At 40.3% G+C, this 22,156-nt stretch overlaps 1 protein-coding gene across 1 annotated transcript in view; it reads left to right on the top strand.

Annotated features, from left to right (window-relative positions):
- The first annotated feature begins 239 nt into the window (after positions 1 to 239).
- Positions 240 to 22,156, top strand: part of SSBP4 (single stranded DNA binding protein 4) — a 244,442-nt gene continuing 222,525 nt past the window's right edge. Inside the window, exon 1 of the mRNA XM_072112559.1 lies at positions 240 to 441. Within this exon, the coding sequence (XP_071968660.1) occupies positions 386 to 441 (56 nt within the window). The 5' untranslated portion in view covers positions 240 to 385. The remainder of the gene's footprint in view (positions 442 to 22,156) is intronic.

Below are 22,156 nucleotides of genomic sequence, written 5' to 3'. Positions count from 1 at the left end.
TTGTTTGATCCCAGAAATACATATCCGATAAATAAGAGAGTGCAGTAGAGGTATCTGTGTGAGACTATGAAGAGGCAGCAGCGATGGTGGCGTCGCCCCTTTAAGAGCAGCACACGCTTGCTCCTCCATCACACACGCTGCCTCCTCATCAGGGCGGGGGGAGGCTCTGATTCCTGGAACAGCTCAACAAAAAAAAAAAAGAAAAAAAAGAAAGGAGAAAAAAAAAAAAGCTCTGGCTGTTTCAAGATCCCCCATTAGAAAATGTGCCTGATTTGTGGCCAATGCTTTGGGATGTAAAAAACTGAAGGGGTAGCTATGGAGATAGAGAGAGCATTGCTGGCTGCTTCCTTTGACAGGTGTTGAGTAGGAAAAGTCTCAAACAAGCATGTATGCCAAAGGGAAAGGATCCACTGTCCCTTCTGATAGCCAGGCCAGGGAAAAGTAAGTGTCATTCATTGCTTTCTTTCCTCCTCCAGGTGCGTGCTCACGACCCCCGGGCTCCGGGCAACTTTTACTAGTCGCCCCCGCTGCTGTGCCCTGCCGGGGGTGCATGTGTGTGCTGCTGGAGAGGGCAGAGGATCCGCTAGCTCTGGCTATGGGATGCTCCATCACTTCTGTAAAGTGCACGCAACTTTCCTGACACATGGACCAGCTGCCCAGCGCTCTGATCTCCTGGCATGGAGAGCCCTGGCACCGGGACACGATGTGCCCATGTATTGATCAGCTTCTGTTTGCTTGCTCTGGGCACTTTCTGAGGGACTTGGAAACTTTTTTGTTGTTAGATATTTCTATATGGGTACAGCTGAGGTTTGCCAGCTGGTGTGTGGTGCCTATGTTGATGTGGGCATAGGACAAGTGACCACCTTGAAGCATGTTACTTCATGCACTGCCCCTGTGTTTTCCTCTACCCCATTGCATGAAGTTCTTAGCACTCTTGAAATTCCCTCCTTATTTTTGGCTAGATGCTGCAGCCACTCTGGCAAGTTCACTCTTTCCTGAAGTCTGTCATAAGCTTTTCGCTTGCATTTCTTAGAAACCCCCTAGCCTATGTAATTTGATGGCTTTCTCTCTGCTTGAGCATGCTTCCCATGCATCCTCCCCCATACAACACAATGCAGGGATGCCCCATACAGAGATAGCTGGAACAATGACCCCCTCATAATCCTTGTGAGGATACCAGCACCCCAACACCCCATTCATCTGTCTGCTGCTTTCTGATATAGCCCATCAGTTGTGTGGAGTGATTCTGTGTCCAGTCAGTGAGGCACAAAACGGACAAGAAATAGTTAAATTGATTGTCATTGTGGCAAGACAAAGCTGACACTCCACCTCTGCCTCCTTCTGGTTTTCTCAAGCTCAGGACAATAATTCCTCTAAGAATATGGATTTACATATAATTTCTTACAAGAGTGCCACCAGCTGATTCCCTGCCTTTATGGGGCAGATTTCAGAGATTTTTATGATCAAGTTGGCAGGACATGTTTAACTGTGTCTATGAGAGTCAATGGACATATTTATATATCTAGATATACTCAAATATTTGGTCTTATATGATACTTTATCTATATGTATTGTTCCGAGCTAACATAGTTACATGACATAGTTTGCAATATGTATTCATAAACAGTCAGTTTTATTCTGCACTTTTCTAACATATATTCAGTGTATCTTAATGGAAACTACAGATACCTTGTTATTTTAGCTTTCTCTATGGTATTTTGTGTGTAGTTGGCTGTGAGTGATGGGAGATCCTCTTCTATAACTTACTGTGTGTAGTTTACAGACTGTATAAGTTTTTGGTAACTGTGTGTCATAGAATATTGTTACAGCAGGTACTGAAAATAACTTGGATGCTACTCAGCATACCTTCAGCTGTTTCTTGTATACTTTACCCTTACTGCACTATTGGGCATTATGTTCGTAATGGAGTGTTAATAGTGTTATTCTGTACATGTGAATACAAAAGCACATGGGCACCTTGCCCTGATTATAACTTTAGGTTATGATTTTCCATCATTATTGTGTGATTCTTTATTCTAGCGTTATCTATAAATATAACCTTTACAGCCCATTGAATAGTTGACCTAGGATTTGGTCAGACCTACCTGTAGTGTTGCTCTATTGAACCGTGTAGCAGTTCACACATTGACACAATAGTGTATGCTTTTCCTTTAGTGAAGCTGGTGTAAACCTCAAAATTAAGTCTGTATACTGTCTGTATAGTCTCTTATTACTTCAGTATGATGAAAGGCAATATAATATATCAAATCCTTGAGATCTCAGAGAACAATGATTTCCAGTGATTTCATGTTTGAAGCTTAAAATATTCTCCTTCACACAAATGAATATCATTAACAAGTTACTCTATTATCAATAACATAATTACAAAATACAATAATCCCCATGACAATCATAATAGGATATTTACTAATCTGTTTAAAACAGAATTTAAACCAAAAATGAACCTGTCTAAGATGATTTGATAATTGATCAAGAGTTTTAGATGGTTTTTGGACACTTTTACGACTACCTCAACAAAAGGGGCGTGACCCAATGGCTTCACTGGGCCATGTGCCAAAATTATTCAAATGTACACCATTTTTGCCACATTTTTGTTATAATCTACACAGTCTTAAACTATGTCATTGTACTCCTTACAGATTAGTAAAGATTAGATGTGGGTAAGACAGAATGACAGAACTATTTGATGTGACAACTTGTGTTGCTGCTTATCACAGTACTACAGTTCTAAATGAAAATGGAGGGGAAGACAGCAACATTTGAATAGAGATTGGATCGTAAAGATTAAAAATTGACCCATATATGTACCAATTTATGTTAAACTACAGTAAGTTTAGTTAAAACTGACAGGTAAATGTGGGGAGACTGGTTCTCATTTGTTTGGTGTAAACATATCTAGATAAATGCCCCCTTTGGTGGTTGCTATTAGTATACTACTAAATATTACAAGTATATTATTACTATTATAACTGTTTTTATTATATGAGTAATGAGAGGACTACTTGAATTATCGTGATCTGTGGGGGTCCCATCACTGAGACCCCCACTGATCAGCAAGTTAGCCCCTCTCCTGTGGATGAAAGAATGTATGCAAATGAGCCTGAGGGGCTCCAGGCTCCATTTGCATACAGTCCTTCATCCTGGTAGTAGATGCCCTTTAACGTTGGCTACTTACAATATTCAAATACAACCCTTTTTAGAAATGCATGATATCATCTCATTATATCCTAAACCTTTGGAAAACCTACATTTCTCCAGTAAACCCATAAAAAAATAGATGAGGAAACATTTGTGTCTCCTTCTAAGAATTGTGTTTCCAAATTAAATAATAATGTTTTAATACTAGCCTTCAAGTACATGTGAAAAAAATATTTGTTGTATGAAAACTATTCTTGGATATTTGCCACAGGGGAGTTTTTTTATACAGTTTAAACATTTTAAATAATATTAGAACAGTGAAGAGAAGCCTTTAGAAACACTTGTTATAAGCATTGTCCTACATATGCTATTTATTTCATGTCAGTTGTTACCCATCTTTCAAACACAAGTCTCCTTGGCAAGTTAGGCCTAGAACACACCCGTGTCTAGGCTTTCGGTTATGCTTTTCCATTCCGCGTAGACTTTAATGGACCTTCCGTTATCTCCTTCTGTCCATTTGTCATTGATAGTGAAAAAAATGAAATGGGGGGGGGGGGGAATATGGTAAAATTGGCAAAAAAACTGCATTTGCTCCATTTTTTTGTGACCTCGGTTTCTGTGGCCTTCACTGTGTGCTCCAAATAACACGTCTCCTTTATTCTTTTAGTCAGTACGACCTTATTGTATTTTCAATACATGTAAACCTCTCTGTTTCACCATATTCTGACACCAATAACTTTTCCATACTTCGGCATATAAAGCTGTGCAAGGTGTCATTTTTTTTTAACTGAGATTTTTATTGATACCATTTTTGGAACTGTACAATCTTTTGATCCCTTTTTATTAATTTTGTATTTGTTGTGAAATGCCAAAAAAGTGATGTTTCAGACATATGGGGGCTATTTTCTGTTTCTGAGTTCACCGTCGGGAATAACTGATTTTATATTTTGATAGTTTGGGACTTTTGGGACATGCCGATACCCAACATGTCTATGATTTTATTTATTTCTCTTTGCTCCTAACGTTTACAGCAATACTACTGTTAATGGAGAATTTTCTATAGATCTGTAAAACTGTGCCACTATAAAGACAACAGACTGTAATGGCAACTGATTGTCGTTCCCCAATGGCGTCACCGGAAAAAATTATATAGGTCATCAGTGTAAATTTCTGTCCAACCCCTTTAATGTTCTGCAATGGAAAAGGCGGGCTTTGTATCGTAGACTATCAATCTCTGCTATAGTGTAAAGAATTTAAGCTGTATAAATGTTACAGCTTAACGGTTATTCTGACCTAGCCTTTTCAGGCTGCCAAGTTATGTTAAAGGGGTTTTCCCACCAAACAAGTTAGGCTCTATCCACATGATAGGGCCTAACTTGCTGATCAGTGGGAGTTCATGAGCAGCTTGAAGAGACCCCCACAGATCATGAGAAGAGGGTCCAATGGGTCCGAGGTACCTCTGTCGGACCCCTATTCGCACCTCGAGATGACTTGAGCATCTGAGCAGACAGCGGCGCATGTCCATACTTCTTCATTAATCTCTAAGGAGCTGACGGAGATTGCAGACAATGGAGGTACCTCAGACCACTGAGATCAATACATTATTAGGTAGACCTATCATTCTGCTAGATGGGGTACTGGTTAAATGTATGTAAAATGCTACTCTGAATCACAGATGGATCCATTATACAGTAACAGTTACATACAAGATAGGTTCCATAGAAGCTATAAAAATAAAAACAATGGTTTCTATGTCCTTTTTGTCTTTTTATATTAACCACAAACTGTTTATCAAGTTTGATAATGACTTCATAGAGAAGGCAAAACGTCGCTGTTTTTTATGATGGAATAAAAAAATTATTTTTTTCACAACAGAGTGCTGCTTCTGAAGATCATTTGTTGCCTTGGTCAAGCTGTTGGAAGATCTGCACCCGCTAATATTTGTTCACAAATGCTGCTCTGATTTTTGAGTTTGAAGTGCTTTTTAAGACATACATTCTGTATTCTGCACAAATTGAATGGCGTTTGCGAGAAATATAACATTATTATCATATCAGTGGCGATCCAATTGATACCAAGTGCTTCAATTGAAACTTGATCAGGGAAACCTGTTACTGATGATAAAGATTGTACTTTGTCTTGGTTGTTGTGGCTAAACACACTGGAGCTGGTGTATAATTCCTTGTTCATACCAGGCACGAGAAAGTCATAATCTTTGGTTTACGCTATAATTATTGCTACTGTTTGGCCATTTTGTGCCATCTGCGCCCCTTTTTAAAAGTGGGCAGGGTGCAAATCAAGGTGAGCCAAGGTGGAGATAACTTGGCTAGCCAAATTTACTATTACATGTGCCAGAAATCAGCTATAGCTAAATGTCTATGTCACTAAGAAAAAAGAGGCCGTGTGTATGGTCAATGTACACAATCTTTATTAGTTTCAAACTTATTTAAAAACAATTAAAACTACATGTAAGACATGTGAAAAAACTTCTAACCTCCTGTTCCTTGGTTCATTGGGCAATGTAAGTTTTTCTCTCAATAGCTGGTTACTTTAGGAGTGTTCCATGGGCATTTATCCCTTGATTTGAAACTGTCTTTCATTTTATATGTATAATTGGGCAAGAGAGTCCAGGACAGGAGGCGCACGCCAAAATGACTTTTCTCCGTGATTATTCGATTGAGGGTTTTATTATTAAAAAATTACTATAACAGGTAATCACAACGCGTTTGGGGGAGCAAAACGGCCCGTTTTTCAAGTGAATCAAATTTCCTTCTCTGGGTCGTCCCAGAGTGGTGATCAGAGTGATCAGGCCCAATGTATAGCATAAAAAGACCATTGCCTTACAGTTTTATATTGCTCAATGGCTGAATTCAACTCCCTACCTTAAAGTAAATGAAATAAAGCTAGCTGCAATACCCCACACGGTCACTACAATATGTACAGAGCTGTGTCTGATAAAGTCTTTGCTGTGTCAGTTGTTTGATCCCTATCCTTACAGTAAGAATTATCTTCAATCCTATAATTACAAGATCAGATGTGGGTAAAATAAATGGTGAAATATGAAAACACGCTTGCCAATCGAATGTATAAGCGGAGGACAACATACCCAGTTCTCTATAAGTGTCCTGGACACGACAGAGGGGATATTATTATAGTGGACTTTAAAAGGGTTTTGTCAACTGTATAGGGGGAATAATTTTTTTTTTCTGGAAAGTAAATTTATTCTTTTCATGAACTATAAAACAAAGCTTTTTATATCAGTAGAACAAAAATCTGCCAAAACAGGTAAGTAATAGGGGATAGGGATTAAAACTTGTCCTCACGGGACCCCAAGCAAGACCAGATCTCCTCATGTGACAATGACAAGACACATTTCTCATTTGCATATGAATTTGGGTTCATTTACATATGAATTGTATTTACATGCTTGTGTATTGCTCCCAATTCAACTCCAGCCATAGTGTCCCAGGGGGAGCAGCCTGGTGGACTCAAGCCATGTGTGTGAAGAAGCCTATTCATTCTCTTTGCCATTAGGCATTGTGAATAAGCACCAGAAGGTCAGCTTTGTGAGATGAGAGCCTGGCTGATGTTATTGCCTTTATAAGAAGCAGCTAGAGAGGTTCCACAGAACTTTCTCAATGCCTGCTTATCAATGGACAGGGTGACAGACAGGGCCGGTTCTAGACAAAGTGGGGCCCTGGGCAAAACTAAAAGTGGGGCCCCAAAATAAAACAATTTTATGACCAGTCACAGTCAGCGAGAGGCTCCTTTAGTATGGTAAAACAAACTGTAATGGAGATAGATAGATGATAGGGAGATTTATGGGCAGCATGGTGGCTCCATGATTAGCACTACAGCCTTGCAGCGCTGGTCAACATCTGCAAAGATTTTGTATGTTCTCTCTGTGTCTGCGTGGGTTTACTCCGGGTCCTCCGGTTTCCTCCCACACTCCAAAAAATTACTGGTAGGTTGATTAGACTGTGAGGCCCATTGGGGAGGGGGACCGATATTTTCTGAAAGCAGACACTTGCCCCATTTTCAAAATTGCATTTTATAGACATAGGCGCCTTCATGCAATTTTGATTCAAATTGAAACATTTTATTAAAATGTTTAAATGTGCCCTATTGATATGTTCACATGAATAAATCCACATAATATCACTAAAACTGTAATAACTAGATATCTGCTTTTCAGCTAGACATTTTTAAATCCAGAATACTTATATAAAGAAAATCTACTTTCCTAAAACAGTAAGATGTGAGGAGAGCATACATACCCCACATGTGTATATTCACCAAAATATGCAGCAAAGGGAACTGCAAAAAATTCCCACAGATGTATCATTGTATGTTCCTTACACAATGGTCACCCAAATAAATAACTATATATCCATAAACCCCTCTAATGAGATAATAAAAGTCACGTTTAGATGTGCGCCATTGTATTAGCTGCACAATAACAGAACCCCGCCGCGCTTCATAAGAATGAAAGTGAGAATGTCATAACATAGGTGTAAATAATGGAGGATGATGGGAAATAAAAACTTTATACCAGAACATGTGTGTGTTTTTGGTGTTACGTATAACTTTATGGACATGTTCTGATCGCGGTACAGTCACATTAGGCGAAGAGGATTGAATGTTCATCGTATCAGTCAATTTTCCAAACAAAAAATAACTATCACAAAATAAAAGGGAATAAGAGAGAATGGGCCACATTTATCACTTTTGTGCGCCTAAGAGTAGTAGTTGCGCCTAAATTCTGGTGCACTGTTTTCCAGAATTATCACAAGCTACAACCATCTGTGATAAGTCAATTTCCTGCCTCTTATTAATCACTTTAACACAGTTTAGGCGCAATTTTGGCACAGTTAAGGCGTAATGTTAGATTCAGGCAGTTACATGTGATCCTGCTACAAGCTCCTCTCTGCTTCTCCCACATCCCAGCATGAAGATAACACTCACAGCAGCACCCAGGTGTGTGACACCCTGCACCCAGTGACATTCTCCGCAGCACCCAGGTGTGTGACACCCTGCACCCAGTGACCTCCTCGGCAGGGGCTTCTCCTGGAGGGGATCCCCCAGTGCTGGTCTCCTGCTGCACCCCTGTAATTCTGCACAGTATCCCCCTCAGATACACTGGTGATACTGTGCAGAATGACATGGGGGACACTTGTCAGTACTATGTGCAACATTCTGTAACGTTCTCTTCTCTCTTGCTTTGAGCTCATGATTCTGCAGAATGTTTTGTAAATAGAAGGTGATGAAGTGTAAATAGAGTCTGCATCTCCTGTCTGCAGAGTATCTAATGACTGTATTATCTGTACTAGTGTCTGCAGAGTATCTCATGTCTGTATGATCTGTTCTAGTGTCTGCAGTGTCTGGATGAGCTTTTCTGCTAGAAATGAGCTGTTCTGCAAAGGGGCTCAGTGCTTTCTTCTCAGTTAACGCCAGCTCCGGGCTGGAGTGTTTTTGCGCCTGAATGAAAAGGCGCAAAAACAACAGAAAAAAACGATTGATAGTGTGTTCTTAGATTTGCAGATTTGCAGTGTTTCTAAAATGTAGAAAAACGGAGATATTAACTGTTAAACTGCCCTCGGAAGTGATATTTATATATAAAAATGGCACCTGATATTCTCACTTTAAACCTGAATATCTCTGGATCCCTGGCACCTAGAAACAAAATTCAAGATTCATTTGAAAGAAGAGATTCTCCCCTTTCTCCCTGGGGGCCCTGGGCAATTGCCACCTTTGCCTACCCATAGCGCCGGCCCTGGTGACAGACAGACATCGTAAATTAATTTTAGTTAATATTCTGCTCTTTAAAAAAGGAATGAGGGTCTTACAGTATATGGCTATGATGCAAGGAGCCCCATCCCTGGCATAGTGGTCGGTTCATGAAAAAGGACACTGCATGGTTTGTGGATCATGGATTGACCACAAAAGTCTGTGGGAGCCCTCTGTCTCATAGAAATGTAACCTCTGCTTTGCATTCAGTCCTTAAACTGATGCCTGTTCTATTCATGGTACATGATGTGTTTTATTTTCTAAAAGTGCAACTCCGGAATATTTATTTTTTCAAATAACAATAGCTATTGTCATATAGATACATATGATTACATATGTCTAGCAGCTTTTTTTCTACCCTCCTAAGTTTAGGAGAGCCTTCTGCAGTTGGTATAAAGAAGTAAAGAAGTCTCCTGTAAACAATAGTGAGGCAGAAGGGTTCACCTGTTCTCTATCAGTCCATTAACCCCAGCCTGTAAATCTGCTGAACTTCCACTATCTTTCTCTGTACCTCATGTGTAGTAGACTTTTCTCCCCTTCCCCTAGCCCAGTGGTGGCGAACCTATGGCACAGGTTCCAGAGGTGGCACTCAGAGCCATTTCTGTCGGCACTCAGGTTATCACCCCAGGACAGAGTTCACCAGACAGGAACAAATCCACCAAATCTTCCTGCAGCCCAAGGCAACTTAACGCTGTTCTCAGCGCTATTTTAAAGCAACACGTCATTGGCTGTTTGGAACTGTGGGAAAAGTGAGAAGGTGTGGACAAGGCTGCATTATTTTTGAAGCTCATCCTACTGAACCCTTCATTCCTCCTCTACAGAGAAGCCCTGGAGAGAAGCTACAACGAGCGTCTGATTTGCCCTCCTTCTTTCCACTGTATCGGTGGCCTCAGGGGCTGTTTCAATTGAAAGATGTGGAAGAACAGGTGGCAGTAAGTTACTGCTTAAAATGCCATGTTGGCACTTCAAGGTAAATAAGTGGATTTTGGTTGTAGCTTCGGCACTTGGTCTCTAAAAGGTTCGCCATCACTGCCCTAGCCTCTGCTTTCCGGACACTATCTTCACAGCAGGGAAGCTATTAATGCTTAGTGCTTACACAGCACAAACTATACGCTTCATGTTTCACTGCTGGTTTCTATTACTTAATACTTGCTGTTCCATGTGATGAAAGCTATCAGGCAGGTCACTATGTGGTTTTGTATGTGTACACTGCAGCAATCGGTGTATTTACTGTGTCATAGGATGTGAGGGCAGCTTAAAATTGGCTCAACTTTAGATCAAAGATAGGAAGAGGAAAATGGTAGACAGACCAACTTGTAACTGCTGTTAATTTGTTTTTCAATTTGTTTCCAACGTTTAGTTGTGACTTCAACCATAAAAAGAGCATTTATCTAACTTTTTGGCTTTTTTTTTTTTCCTTTTTGTGTCTTTTAAGTTTGTGTTTAGTTATCACCTGAATCCAGATGTTGAAAGTGCAACTTTTTTAAAAAGTCACAAAGTTTGAATCAAATCCAAGGCTATCTCCTAACAAGTGTAGAAATTAGCTTAGTAGAAATTAGCTTAGAGCTGTTTGTGACTTTTGGAGAAATTTTGGGGCAGATTTACTTACCCGGTCCATTCGCGATCCAGCGGCGCGTTCTCTGCGCTGGATTCGGGTCCGGCCAGGATTTAATAAGGTAGTTCCTCCGCCGTCCACCAGGTGGCGCTGCTGCGCTGAAAAGCATCTGAACGCGCTGGAGTTCACCGTCTCGGGCTGAGTGAAGGTAAGCGCGTCCCGAGCGACACATTTTCCGTTCTTAAATGCGGCGGGTTTTCGTTCGGCCGCGCCCCCCCCCGATTTCCGTCGTGCGCATGTCGGCGCCGATGCGCCACAATCCGATCGCGTGCGCCAGAATCCCGGGGCAATTCAGGTAAAATCGGCGCAAATCGGAAATATTCGGGTAACACGTCAGGAAAACTCGAATCGGGCCCTCAGTAAATGACCACCTTTGTGTTTTTTGTTTTAACCCCTTCCCGACATTTGACGTAATAGTACTGCATCGCAGGAGGTGCGTTCACGCAAAATGCTGTACTATTACGTCACTATTATAGCCGACACCTGCCTCTAACACCCGCGATTGGAGATTTCTCCGATCGCAGGTGTTAACCCCTAACCCGTGTTAGGGGGAATTTAAAGTGAATCGGACCCCCCCCCCCCCCCCCCCCGCGGCGCTTACCGGGGGGTTCCGCTGTTCCGATCGCAGCCCCGGGACTGCCCGGGACTGTATTACACTGTGTAATGTGAAGAATAGCTTGAACAAGCGATCAGTGGATCGCTTCTTCAAGCTTACCTGTAAAAGTAAATAAAAAAAGTTAAAAACATTGAATAAAAACATTTTTGAATAAAAAGAATTAATTAAATAAAGTTAAAGTCCCCTAAACACAAATATTCCCTATACACAAGTGAGAAAAACACAAAATCGCCAAAAACACCCACATATTTGGTATCGTCGCGTCCGTAACAATCCGTACAATAACTCAGAAACATTATTGGACCCGCTCGGTGAACGCTGTAAAAACAAAACCCCAAAAAAATGCCAAAAATGTACATTTTTCATAAAATCTCTGCACAAAAATGTTCTAAAAAGTTATGTGCGCCAAAATGGTACCACTAAAAAGAACAACTCAATATGTAAAAAATAAGCCCTAAACTAGCTCTGTCAACCAAAAAATATTAAAGTTACGTCTCCGAAAAGATGGTGATGCAAGAACAAATGAGATTTCCTCTATATTAGTTTTTAACCAGTAAAATTGTAAAAATCTATGAAAAACTATATAAATGAGGTATCACTGTAATCGTAGTGATCTTTAGAATACAGATAATATAGTATTTTTAATGTACGGTGTAAGACCCCCAAAAAATACAAAAAGAGAATATACCAAAATTGACAATTTTCTTTTCACCCATACATTCAAGAGTTAATAAAACCTCATCAATTAGCTAATGACCCACTAAAATGAAGTATTTGTAAAGTGCATCTCATGTCGCAAAAAATAAGCCTTTATATGTCCAAATTGCCCCCCAAAAAAAGATTGTACAGCCAATAAAAAGTGACAATCCATAATCTGCTCTGAATGGCGCAGCTTCCCTTCGGTGCCCTGGCGTGTGCCCATACAGCAGGTTACCACCACATATGGGGTATTGTTATATGCGGGAGGGATAGGGTATCAAATTTTGTGGAGCGTTTTGGTATTTTATCCACCGAAAATTTGTACATTTTTTGAAAAACACATTAATTTAGCCCAAAAAATTTCCCTTTCAAAATTGCATCCGATTTTGTTTTAACCCCTGTAAAACAATTAAAGGATTAACAAACTTCATAAAAGTTGTTTTACGTACGTTTAGGGGTATCGTTTCTATAATGGGGTAATTTATGGGGTTTTACTTTTATTTAGGTCTCTCAAAGTGACTTGAAACCTGAGCAGGTCCCTTAATAGCAGGATTTTGCGTTTTTTATGAAAATGTGAAAAATTGCACCTAATGTTCAAAGCCCCATAACATCCTACAAAAATAAGACTATGCATAAAAAACCATGTCCACATAAAGAAGACATTCGGTGAATGTTAGTTATTAAGTATTTTTGCGGTTATGACTATGTATAGAAAAAGTAGAACATTTTGAAGTTTGAAAATCAAGAATTTTTCCAAATTTTCACCAAATATCTGATTTTCTCATAAATAAATGCAAAACATACCACCAAAATGTTTCAACTAACATGAAGTACAATGTGTCACAAGAAAACATTTTTAAAATCACTTGGACATGTTAAAGCGTTCCGAAGTTATAACCACTTATAGTGACACAGGGCAGATTTGAAAAAATGGGCCGTGTCAGGAAGGTGAAAAGTGGCTTCAGCGTTAAGGGGTTAATAACCAACATAGAGATTAATTACATACATGCTTCAAAAATTTTACAAATCCAGCACTTGTAATACAAAATTCTTCTTTATTTTTAAGAATTTTTAAATATTGTTTTGAGAATGTAAGTTGCTCTACAGCCAGAGGGTACATCCTTTGCACTTGGATTAATGTCAGGACACAAATACTTACAGATGTGGCTGCCTTCGATACGCACAATACTTCTTTCTTTATGGTATTGTTTACATAGATTCTATTTAAGATTAAACAGAACCTGTCTGCAGAAATTAGCCACTACAGGAGAGGATGTGTTCAGAGGTGAAGAGAGCTTGACTTCAGTGTTAAAATCTCTGCCCTTGTGACTTTTAAATAACCTATTTACATTTCACTTAAAAGTTGATTTTCTAGATGATGCCACCAAGCTGGGCCATGAAAGAAACATGATCTGGAAGGTGTTAAGCTGCTTCACAACATACTGGTTATAGTTCATTGGGCCTATTTCTGATGAGAGGTTTCCTAAGCCCCTCAGCCTTGTTACATTTCTGTTTCTTACTCCCCTAATTCCAAAAGCTAAAATTATTTTATTTTTCCGTTGACCGATATGTGTGAGGGCAGTGCAGTAGTGCCATCTACTTAAGACTCTTAGGCGTGTCATTCATCAGGATCATGATATCATGGTTCGCGGCCATTCAAGATGAAGACGTCCATCAGCAGCAATGTTAGCGGCCGCAATCAATGCCAGCACCTACCGCGGCAGTTCGAGACAGGTTTCAACTGTGTTAAACTCCTGCTGTGTATGGCCCATAAGAGAAGGGGTTATAGAGTAACTGTAAAGGTCCCCCCCCCCAACAAATCAATAGCTCTTGAGATGTAAAGCAACTTTGCCTATTATCTTTATTACCTGTATGCAGAAGATTTCTTGCTATACCCCTCAGATTACCTCAGATTTGCTATAGCTGCTTCCTTTCCATGTGCTCTGTGAATCCGTACTTTGTTAACACTATGTTCTGAGTTGGTTTCATGTGAGGGGAGGAGCTGCTACTCCCTGCTCACATAGGAGGAGAATGTAACAGATCTGGATGTGTACAGAACAGCGGATACAGATGTCTCCTGCACAGAATAGTGAGGTACAAGATCTCCCCTGTTCCTTATCAGTTCCTCCATCCCAGTCTGTGATTCTACAGAACTTTCTTTGTCTTTCTACACGTCATACTGCTCCCCTCCCTCTCACCTTTTCATCGCCAGTATCAGCTCTGTGCAGATAAGCTATTATCCCTTAGTGCTCACACAGCACAGGCCTAGACTTCATGTTAACTGGTGTACTTGGATTTTTCCACTTACATTACATGTTCCCTGCTCCTCCATTTGATGGAAGCTGCCAGGGTGGTCACCATATACATCCTGTATGTGCACTGTGCATGTTCCCTGCTCCTCCATGTGATGGAATCTGCCAGGCTGATCACCATGTACATCCTGCATGTACACTGTACATGTTCCCTGCTCCTCCATGTTATGGAAGCTGTCAGGCTAGTCACCATATACATTTTGTATGTGCACTATGCAGTTTTCACTGTATTTACTTGAGGGAAACTAAATGGATTTAATGCTAAATTACTGTGAAAGAGAACACAAGGCATCATGGGAACTGTGGACAAGCTAACTGGCCTCAGCTTGAGGGCATAGACAGACAGACATTAGTCTCCACCCACTTCACTTCTGGTGAGAAAGATATTTGTCAAACACTTTCATAAGAGAAATTGCCATAACTTTGGAATGAAAAGGGGAAGCAGCACAAAGTAGGCAAAGGGAGAATCACATATAATAATTTGGCAAAATGACTATAATTTCACAGTTCACAAAAAAAAAAGATAAGTCATAGATCCAGGTACTGTGACTGTGGTTATATGCTTATATTTGTTATCCATTGTCTCCTTCCTTTTAAAGGAAACCTAACATTTGATTTTATGCATTATGAACCAAACATATCTTGAGATTGCTGTAGATACACTGATGCAGGATCATATCTTGGTTAATCCCTGTGCTGAGGGATTTTGCTGATTTAACATTATGGTAATGAAGCTTTGTCGCTTCTATGGCTCCTTCAGTGCTTGGTTCAGGGCTTGTCCTAGCACGTGAGTTTTTCTCTGCAGGAGAGGATGACGCAATTACTGTTCTCACTGCCAGACAGAATAATCAATTGCTGCACCATCCCCCAGCTGCTGTGTATGAGTGGTCCAGTTAACGTTGATTAGTCATGTCTTGACTAACCTTCATTTGTATTTCCAAGCTCCCGTGTGTAATGTGTTTATGTTAGCCAGTCTGACCCAGCTTTCCCAAGGTCCTGAATGTTAAAATTGTTTTTTCAGCAAAGCCACTCAGCTCAGGGATTAACCAAGATATGATCCTGCATCAGTGTAGTTACAACATTTTTAAGCTATGTTTGCTTCATAATGCATCAAATGAAATTGTAGGTTTCCTTTAAAATCAACTCAACCGCTCCATGCTTTAGCATCACAGGGTCCACTCCCCCTGCTCTATCAGCACCCCCCACCTGCTTGCTGTTATCTCACACAGTGAGAGTGGGGTAGTGCTCCTGCACATTGTAACAGCCTCTGAAGACAGAGCACTAAGGTGCTCTGGTAACTGTTATTTTATAATTCTTCTTTGTTTATCAAAAGATAACTCTACATTTAAGTTTTGACTTTGCACATGTACTGTAGTTATGGTACATAGATGCACTAGCTCCATGCTAAGCTATGCTTAGGTGTAGATGTAATACACGAGACAATCTGCTGAAATGGTGGGATCAGAGCTATCTCTGTACCATCTGACCCCAAGTCAATATCAATGGCAGCATTTGCCATTGTGCAAATAGTGTCCTCTCCTAGACTTTTCATGATTACATGCTACTTATGACTTGTCAAGATAGTTGGTCCTTTCCAATGGCCTTAATATGTATGTTCTCCTACTTGGAGTTTATAGGTGTCCTGTACTAATATAGGAATATAAATGTATTATTTAAGAGATGGAAGACTACACTTTTAACTCTCATAATGAGACAAAAAATGTTTTCTATTTTGTTTAAAGTAATAAGATAAGCAAATATCAAAACCATTAAGACTTAACAAAGTAGAAGATAAAATCTTTAAAATATAATCAGACTATAATCTGTCAGTCAGATTGAGATCTGAAGACACACTGAGCTGTCAATCAAAAAAAAGGAGGTGTGGTTCACTGGCAGCCTGGAGAAAACATGTCTCTTCTAGTCAGAATATGTCTGTAATTAAGGTACACTGCATCAGTGGCAGATTTTTTTAAGTGATATGGGGAGGACTTTTAACCCTTTACCAGCTTGTATACCTGGCGTGCAGGGTAAAATTCCGTTGACAGGTTTTCTTTTATGTCTGGACCTAAATGGCATGAGCTAACCACTGCAAATTCACATGAGACTACAGAAACCTGGTGCACAAGCAATGAAATACTCCCCTAAGAGTCTATGGTCAATATTAGTATTTAGTAGTAGTTTAGTATGGTGTAAAACTGTTATGTTCTACTCCAAAGGATGAAACCAGATTCACACATTTTGAAATTAATGGCTATGCATTGAAATCAGTATTACTTAAAGGGATTTTCCCACAAAACAAGTTATTCCCGGTGCTTAGGAAAGGGCCTAACTTGCTGATCGGTGGGGGTCTCCGTGATGAGAACCCCACAGATCATGAGAACGGGGAGTCCGATGCACCTCCGTCAGACCCTCGGTGCTCCCCAAGATAAACAGAGAAGCAGGCCCCACGCGGCTGGTTTGCCACATTCATCTCTACAGAGCCAACAGAGATTGCCAAGCGCAGTAGTCTGTTCAAAGAGAAAAACAGCGGCATGCAAAAAAGGTCAAAAATACAAGTCCTTTATTACAAAAATAACACTCCACAAAAGACGCAAAAAAAACATTTAAAATTGTGAACAACCGTCACAGATCAAAACATCCTCTGCGCCGTAGTCCGGCAGCTCTATAGTGATCAACAGGGCAGTTCGGCCTTGACCCAGCGACTGCTCCGCTCAACTCGAGGAGCGAATAGTGGTCCGACAGATGTACATTGGACCCTACCAGACTCCTCCGTTCTTGTGATCTGTGGGGTTCTTATCACTGAGTCCCCCACCGATCAGCAAGTTGGGCCCTATCCTCTGGATAGGGCCTAACTTGTTATGTGGTAAAACCCCTTTAAAGGTGGACATAGTTGAACTGATTAAATTGTATTAATAAAGTATGTTTCCTATGTAGTGCTACACTGGGCTTGGAATCACCACGATGGCCAGATCACCTGCACAATAAAAAACCCAGTAGGAAGGTTTTAAAAGCTAGAATTTCTATTCTGAGACGCCTTAAGCTTTCCTTGTATTTTCTACACTGTGGGAGGCAAATCATTTCTAGTGAGGGATATTTTCTGCTCCTGAACAGTTTTTTTCCTCTGTGCAGGAAACAAAATATATCACATGTACTTGGTATAAAACAGCATGATAGCAATGGACCTGCAGACTGAGCGGCATGAGGTGCCATGTACCATTCTGCCTGTTTAAAGCTGCAGACTCAAAAGCAGGCCCACTTGTTGACTAGTAAGAAAAAGTCTGCATCTACATGATTTTTGTATCTATGAACCAGTCTGGATACATAAATAATATGATATGATATTGTCTGAATCATTTCAAAAATGGAATGCACTGGTATAAGCTAAAAGAATAAACAACTACCTTTTAAATTTGCTCTGCTCTAGCATTGTTTTCCCTGCTCTTTTTGGGCCTTGGCAAACGAAAAATGATGCTGCCCCTTTCATTGTTGAAAATTGAAGTCAACCACTGATCAGATCGGTTACTCGATCACCCATAGTGCATGTTTTTTTTCCAGCCAGTACATCCCACTGTTGTCTAGTTTGTTTTACATTTCTGTATAAAATTCTTCAGTTTCTCTAGATAATTTCTTGTTGTCATTCATTGTTTACTTCCAGAGGATAGAAATCTGTCCCTGGTCATGTGATATCACAAAGAGATGTGCACCTGTGTGACATCACATGACCATGTACCGATTTTTATCCACAAGAGGTAAACATTGAAATATAGAAAGTATATTGGAAAATTGCATAACTTTTAAAGGAAATCTACCATCAAATTCAAGCAAGATAAACCAGGGACACTTACTGATAGATCTAGGCACTGTGACTGTGGTAATATACTTATATTTTTTTTTCCATGAGCACCTTCCTTCTAAAAGCAACTTTCAAAATTATGCTAATGAACCTACAGTAACCCCCCCCCCCCTCTGTGATTTTGTCTCCACCTCCTCCTGCTCCCTCAGTAGTTGTGCAGTGAGCAGGAAGTTCAGGGTGGAGGATGAGACATTGTAACATCCTGTGAAGCAAGATCACAAAGTGGCTTGGGTAGACCCTCAGGCTCATCAGCATATTTTTAAAATGTATTTTAGAAGGAAGGAGGCCACAGATAACAAACATAAGAAGATTACCACAGTCACACTGCCTGGATATATTAGTAAGTGTCCCTGGTTTATCATGCTTGATTCTAATGGTAGATTTCTATATTATAAAAAAATAAAATCTGTTTACAGAAACTGGACAACCCTTTTGTGTCTATACTTCGTTCTGAGACTTTTTAGAATCAGTCGGCTGCAGGGACAATTTATTATTACTTAGCAAACTTCCAGATGAATAGCCATTAAATAGCCACAAGATCAGCTTGAATCCCTCAGAGAAGATCTACTTTTTTACAGCTCATAGGAGGATACCTTTGCTATGACGTTTATATGCAGCAGTCAAGACTGGGGTTATCATCATGATACAAATACCATTAACATTTTTTTTAAATTACTAATTAAAGCTGATTAATAATTATATAGCTGTATACTTGTAGTACTATTGTGCTTGAATCGGAAGCCTCATCCTCTTTCTTACCTGGGTGTTATCAGTTGGTTGTGTGTCCCTTCATACTGAGGCCCTGGAGAGCATACAGACGAGTGCAGGAGGGCTGAGCCAATTGATAAAACCAGAGAGTGCTGGGGGGTATCATACGCTGGCACTCTTAATCCAGCCTGTTTTCCTAGTGCACCTGGTGCCATAGATGTCTATGGGACCCATGATGCGGCCCCAAATTGTGCAACCCTTTGACAGGCCCCCATATATTCATCTGCATGAGGACTAACACTGCCAAAAATCAGACTGTACAGGGACATGTCCACAATGGGTAGTACCTATTTGGCAATTTACTGAGTTCTAGGAAGAATAACAGAAAATGCCAGCCTAGTTGTAAGATGTTCCAAATGGTTATTGTTCAGGTAGAATGGAGTTACTTCCTAAAATGGATAGTACATGACAAGTAAAGTATATGGGGCACATTTATCAAAAGTGTGTCAAAGTAATTCTGCCTAAAGTTAGATAGTCGCACACTGCATCAGATTAATAAACGTGGCTGATCTAACACAATTTAATGTAGATTTTTCAACTGTATAACCTTCTAACGTAGAATTTAGTTTTAATACTTATTTAGCTAACTATTAATAAAATTGTTCACATACCTACCTGTTCAGACTTTTTAGTTATTAATGTAAATGCTCTCTTTTATAGACCAAAGCACCCCTTTAACACCCCATAAATGCAAACATTTTGTGTCGATTGCATAGATCCAGAAGTTAGAACACAGCACCAGAACCAAGCCATGTGCATAAATACTACATCAAAACACAGTCCTGCACAAAAATGCAGCAGAACCAAGAAAAGTGACAAAAATGTTCCGTGTAGCTCCCCTCATTGGAGAAATAAAAAATCACAGAACAGGGGAGATGAAGCAGAATTGTGAGTTCATGGGTAATACAAGCACTTACTGATACTGGTGACACAAAGTGTGATAGAAGAAGATGAAAAGGAAATCCTCCTAAGATCGCCATTTCAGCCTCTTATTGCCATGATTTGTTTCTGTATATGTTGCTAAACAAATATTTTGGATTTTTCACTTCATCTCCTCCACCTTTATGTCAGAAACATAATACTCTCCTTTGGATCCCCTAGAGCAGTGGTGGCGAACCTATGGCACAGTTGCCAGAGGCGGCACTCCAAGCCCTTTCTGTGGGCACTCGGGCCACCACCCCAACAGGACCTTCTGCTGGCCCCACAATTCTCAGAGTATGGAGGAACACTGAAAAGAAGCTAAAATGATGCAAATTATCCATCTTGTCCTCAGGAGGCCAATATGATTGAACGTTGTTGAGGAACAGGGAGCAATAAGTTACTGCTTTAATTTTTGGTTGGCACCTTGCAATAAAAAAGGGGGTTTTGGGTTGCAGTTTGGGCACTCGGACGCTTAAAGGTTCGCCATCACTGCCCTAGAGATTAGAGATCACTATAATGCCCCCACTGTAGCCAGTATAGTAACAGCGCCCCACAGTACTCAAAACTTACTGAATCCCAGTAGTTATCAGTCACAATACCCTTCTGTAACCAAACTTAACAGAGCCCCACAATGGCCATGAGAAATGGTGCCCCCAATAGCCAGGACTAACTGTGCCCCCAGTAGTTATACCCCCTATAACCAATAGTAATATTATTGTTATTTATATATAGAGCATCATTAATACCATGGTGCTGTACAATCAGTAGGTTCACATACATTACATTAAGACAAAAACAGGTGCAAGTACAAAATACAAAACTACAGTGATCAGGAGACAAGTAGGAGGAGGACCCTGCCTGTAAGGGCTCACAATCTATATGGGGGAGGGGTGGGGGAATAGAGACATGAGGTGAGGGAGTAGTGCAGTTAATGTGCATTGTAAGAGAACCTGAACAGGAGCGTTTTCAGGTTACATTTGAAGGTTTGGAAAGTGGGGGACAGTCTGACACATTTTGGCAGAGAGTTCCAGAGTATGGGAGATGCACGGGAGAAGTCCTGGGTGCGGTTGTGAGAAGAGCGGATCGTAATAGAGTGAAGCTGAAGGTCCTGTGAGGAACGGAGATTACATGTGGGGCGGTATTGCCTGATGAGGTCAGAGATATATGTTGTGGATGGCTTTGTAAGTTATGGTTAGTATTAGTAACCAGTGTAGAGACTGACAGAGAGGAGAGGAAGGGGAGAATTGAGGAGACAGATTAGCCGGGCAGCAGAGTTTAGGATAGATTGAAGGGGTGTTAGAGAGTTAGCTGAGAGACCGCAGAGAAGAGTGCTAATGTAGTAATGTCTCCAGTGGTAATGTCTCCATAATGTAGTTAGCGGTAATGCCTCAGTAGCCAGCAGTAATATCCCTAGTAACTAGTAGTCATGCCCTAGTGTCCAGCAGGCATGCTTGAAAATGCCTTTAATGATAAGGTGAAACGTTGCAATATGGTGGAATAAAAAAACACTTCTTTGACTTATACGGAGTGCTGCTTCATCTTCTGGTCGTGATATGCTATGGTTCCTGTCTGAACCCTGCCGAAGACGTGCACCCGGTTTGTTTTTCTCATACATAGTGCTGCTCCATCCCCTTTGCCTGGCTCTCAGCAGGCAGTAATAATTCCCCCAGTAGCCAGTAGTAATGTCCCCATTAGCAATGTTCCCAGTAGCCAGCAGTGATGCCCCCAGTAGCCAGTAATTCAGTAGTCAGCAGTCATGCCCCCCTGCTATCTTTTTTTTTTTTTTTTCTTATGGGATCTTTTTGCTCTCTGGCATAGTGCTGTGGTGGAAACATATTGGTGACTATAAGATTTATCACTACATTTATAGGATCAGGCAGTGATCTGTTTATTTTAATAGGTGAAATAATAATTGAAAAGCTTTGTTATGTATGTGTGTTGTTTAAATAAATATTATATAATTATATCAGGGAGGGAACAGAACTTTTCACAGAACTATATTTAAGAAAATGAACATTTTTAACTGGATTAAGTTGATGTTAAATTAAAAATATTATTCCCTTTTTATGTCTCCAATAGTTGGAGCATTAACCACAGATCAGGACCCCAGTAATCATTTGTGAGAAGACCATGGGATAGGTCATGCGGACAAAAGCAGATTCTGAAGGCGAGTTATAGAGAGTGTTCCTAGTCTTTCACAAAGCTTATTGGGTGTCTGCTCTTCTGAATGGCCACCTGGCGCTTTTGAAAGGATAAAAGTGTCCAGAATCTGAACCCAGTAGCTCGGAGATGAAGGAACAATCGGTAGTGTTCATTGTTATCAGTAGCGCCTCTAAATGTGACCATGCTTGTCAGTGATTTTATTCCTCTTTATTTGCCTGAATAACTACAATTTTATTTCCATTCTCTCTTTAGTTTTAAATGTA

The sequence above is a fragment of the Engystomops pustulosus genome, chromosome 1, assembly GCF_040894005.1.
Source record: "Engystomops pustulosus chromosome 1, aEngPut4.maternal, whole genome shotgun sequence".
Lineage (NCBI taxonomy): Eukaryota > Metazoa > Chordata > Amphibia > Anura > Leptodactylidae > Engystomops > Engystomops pustulosus.
This window is presented reverse-complemented; position numbering and strand designations above follow the sequence as displayed.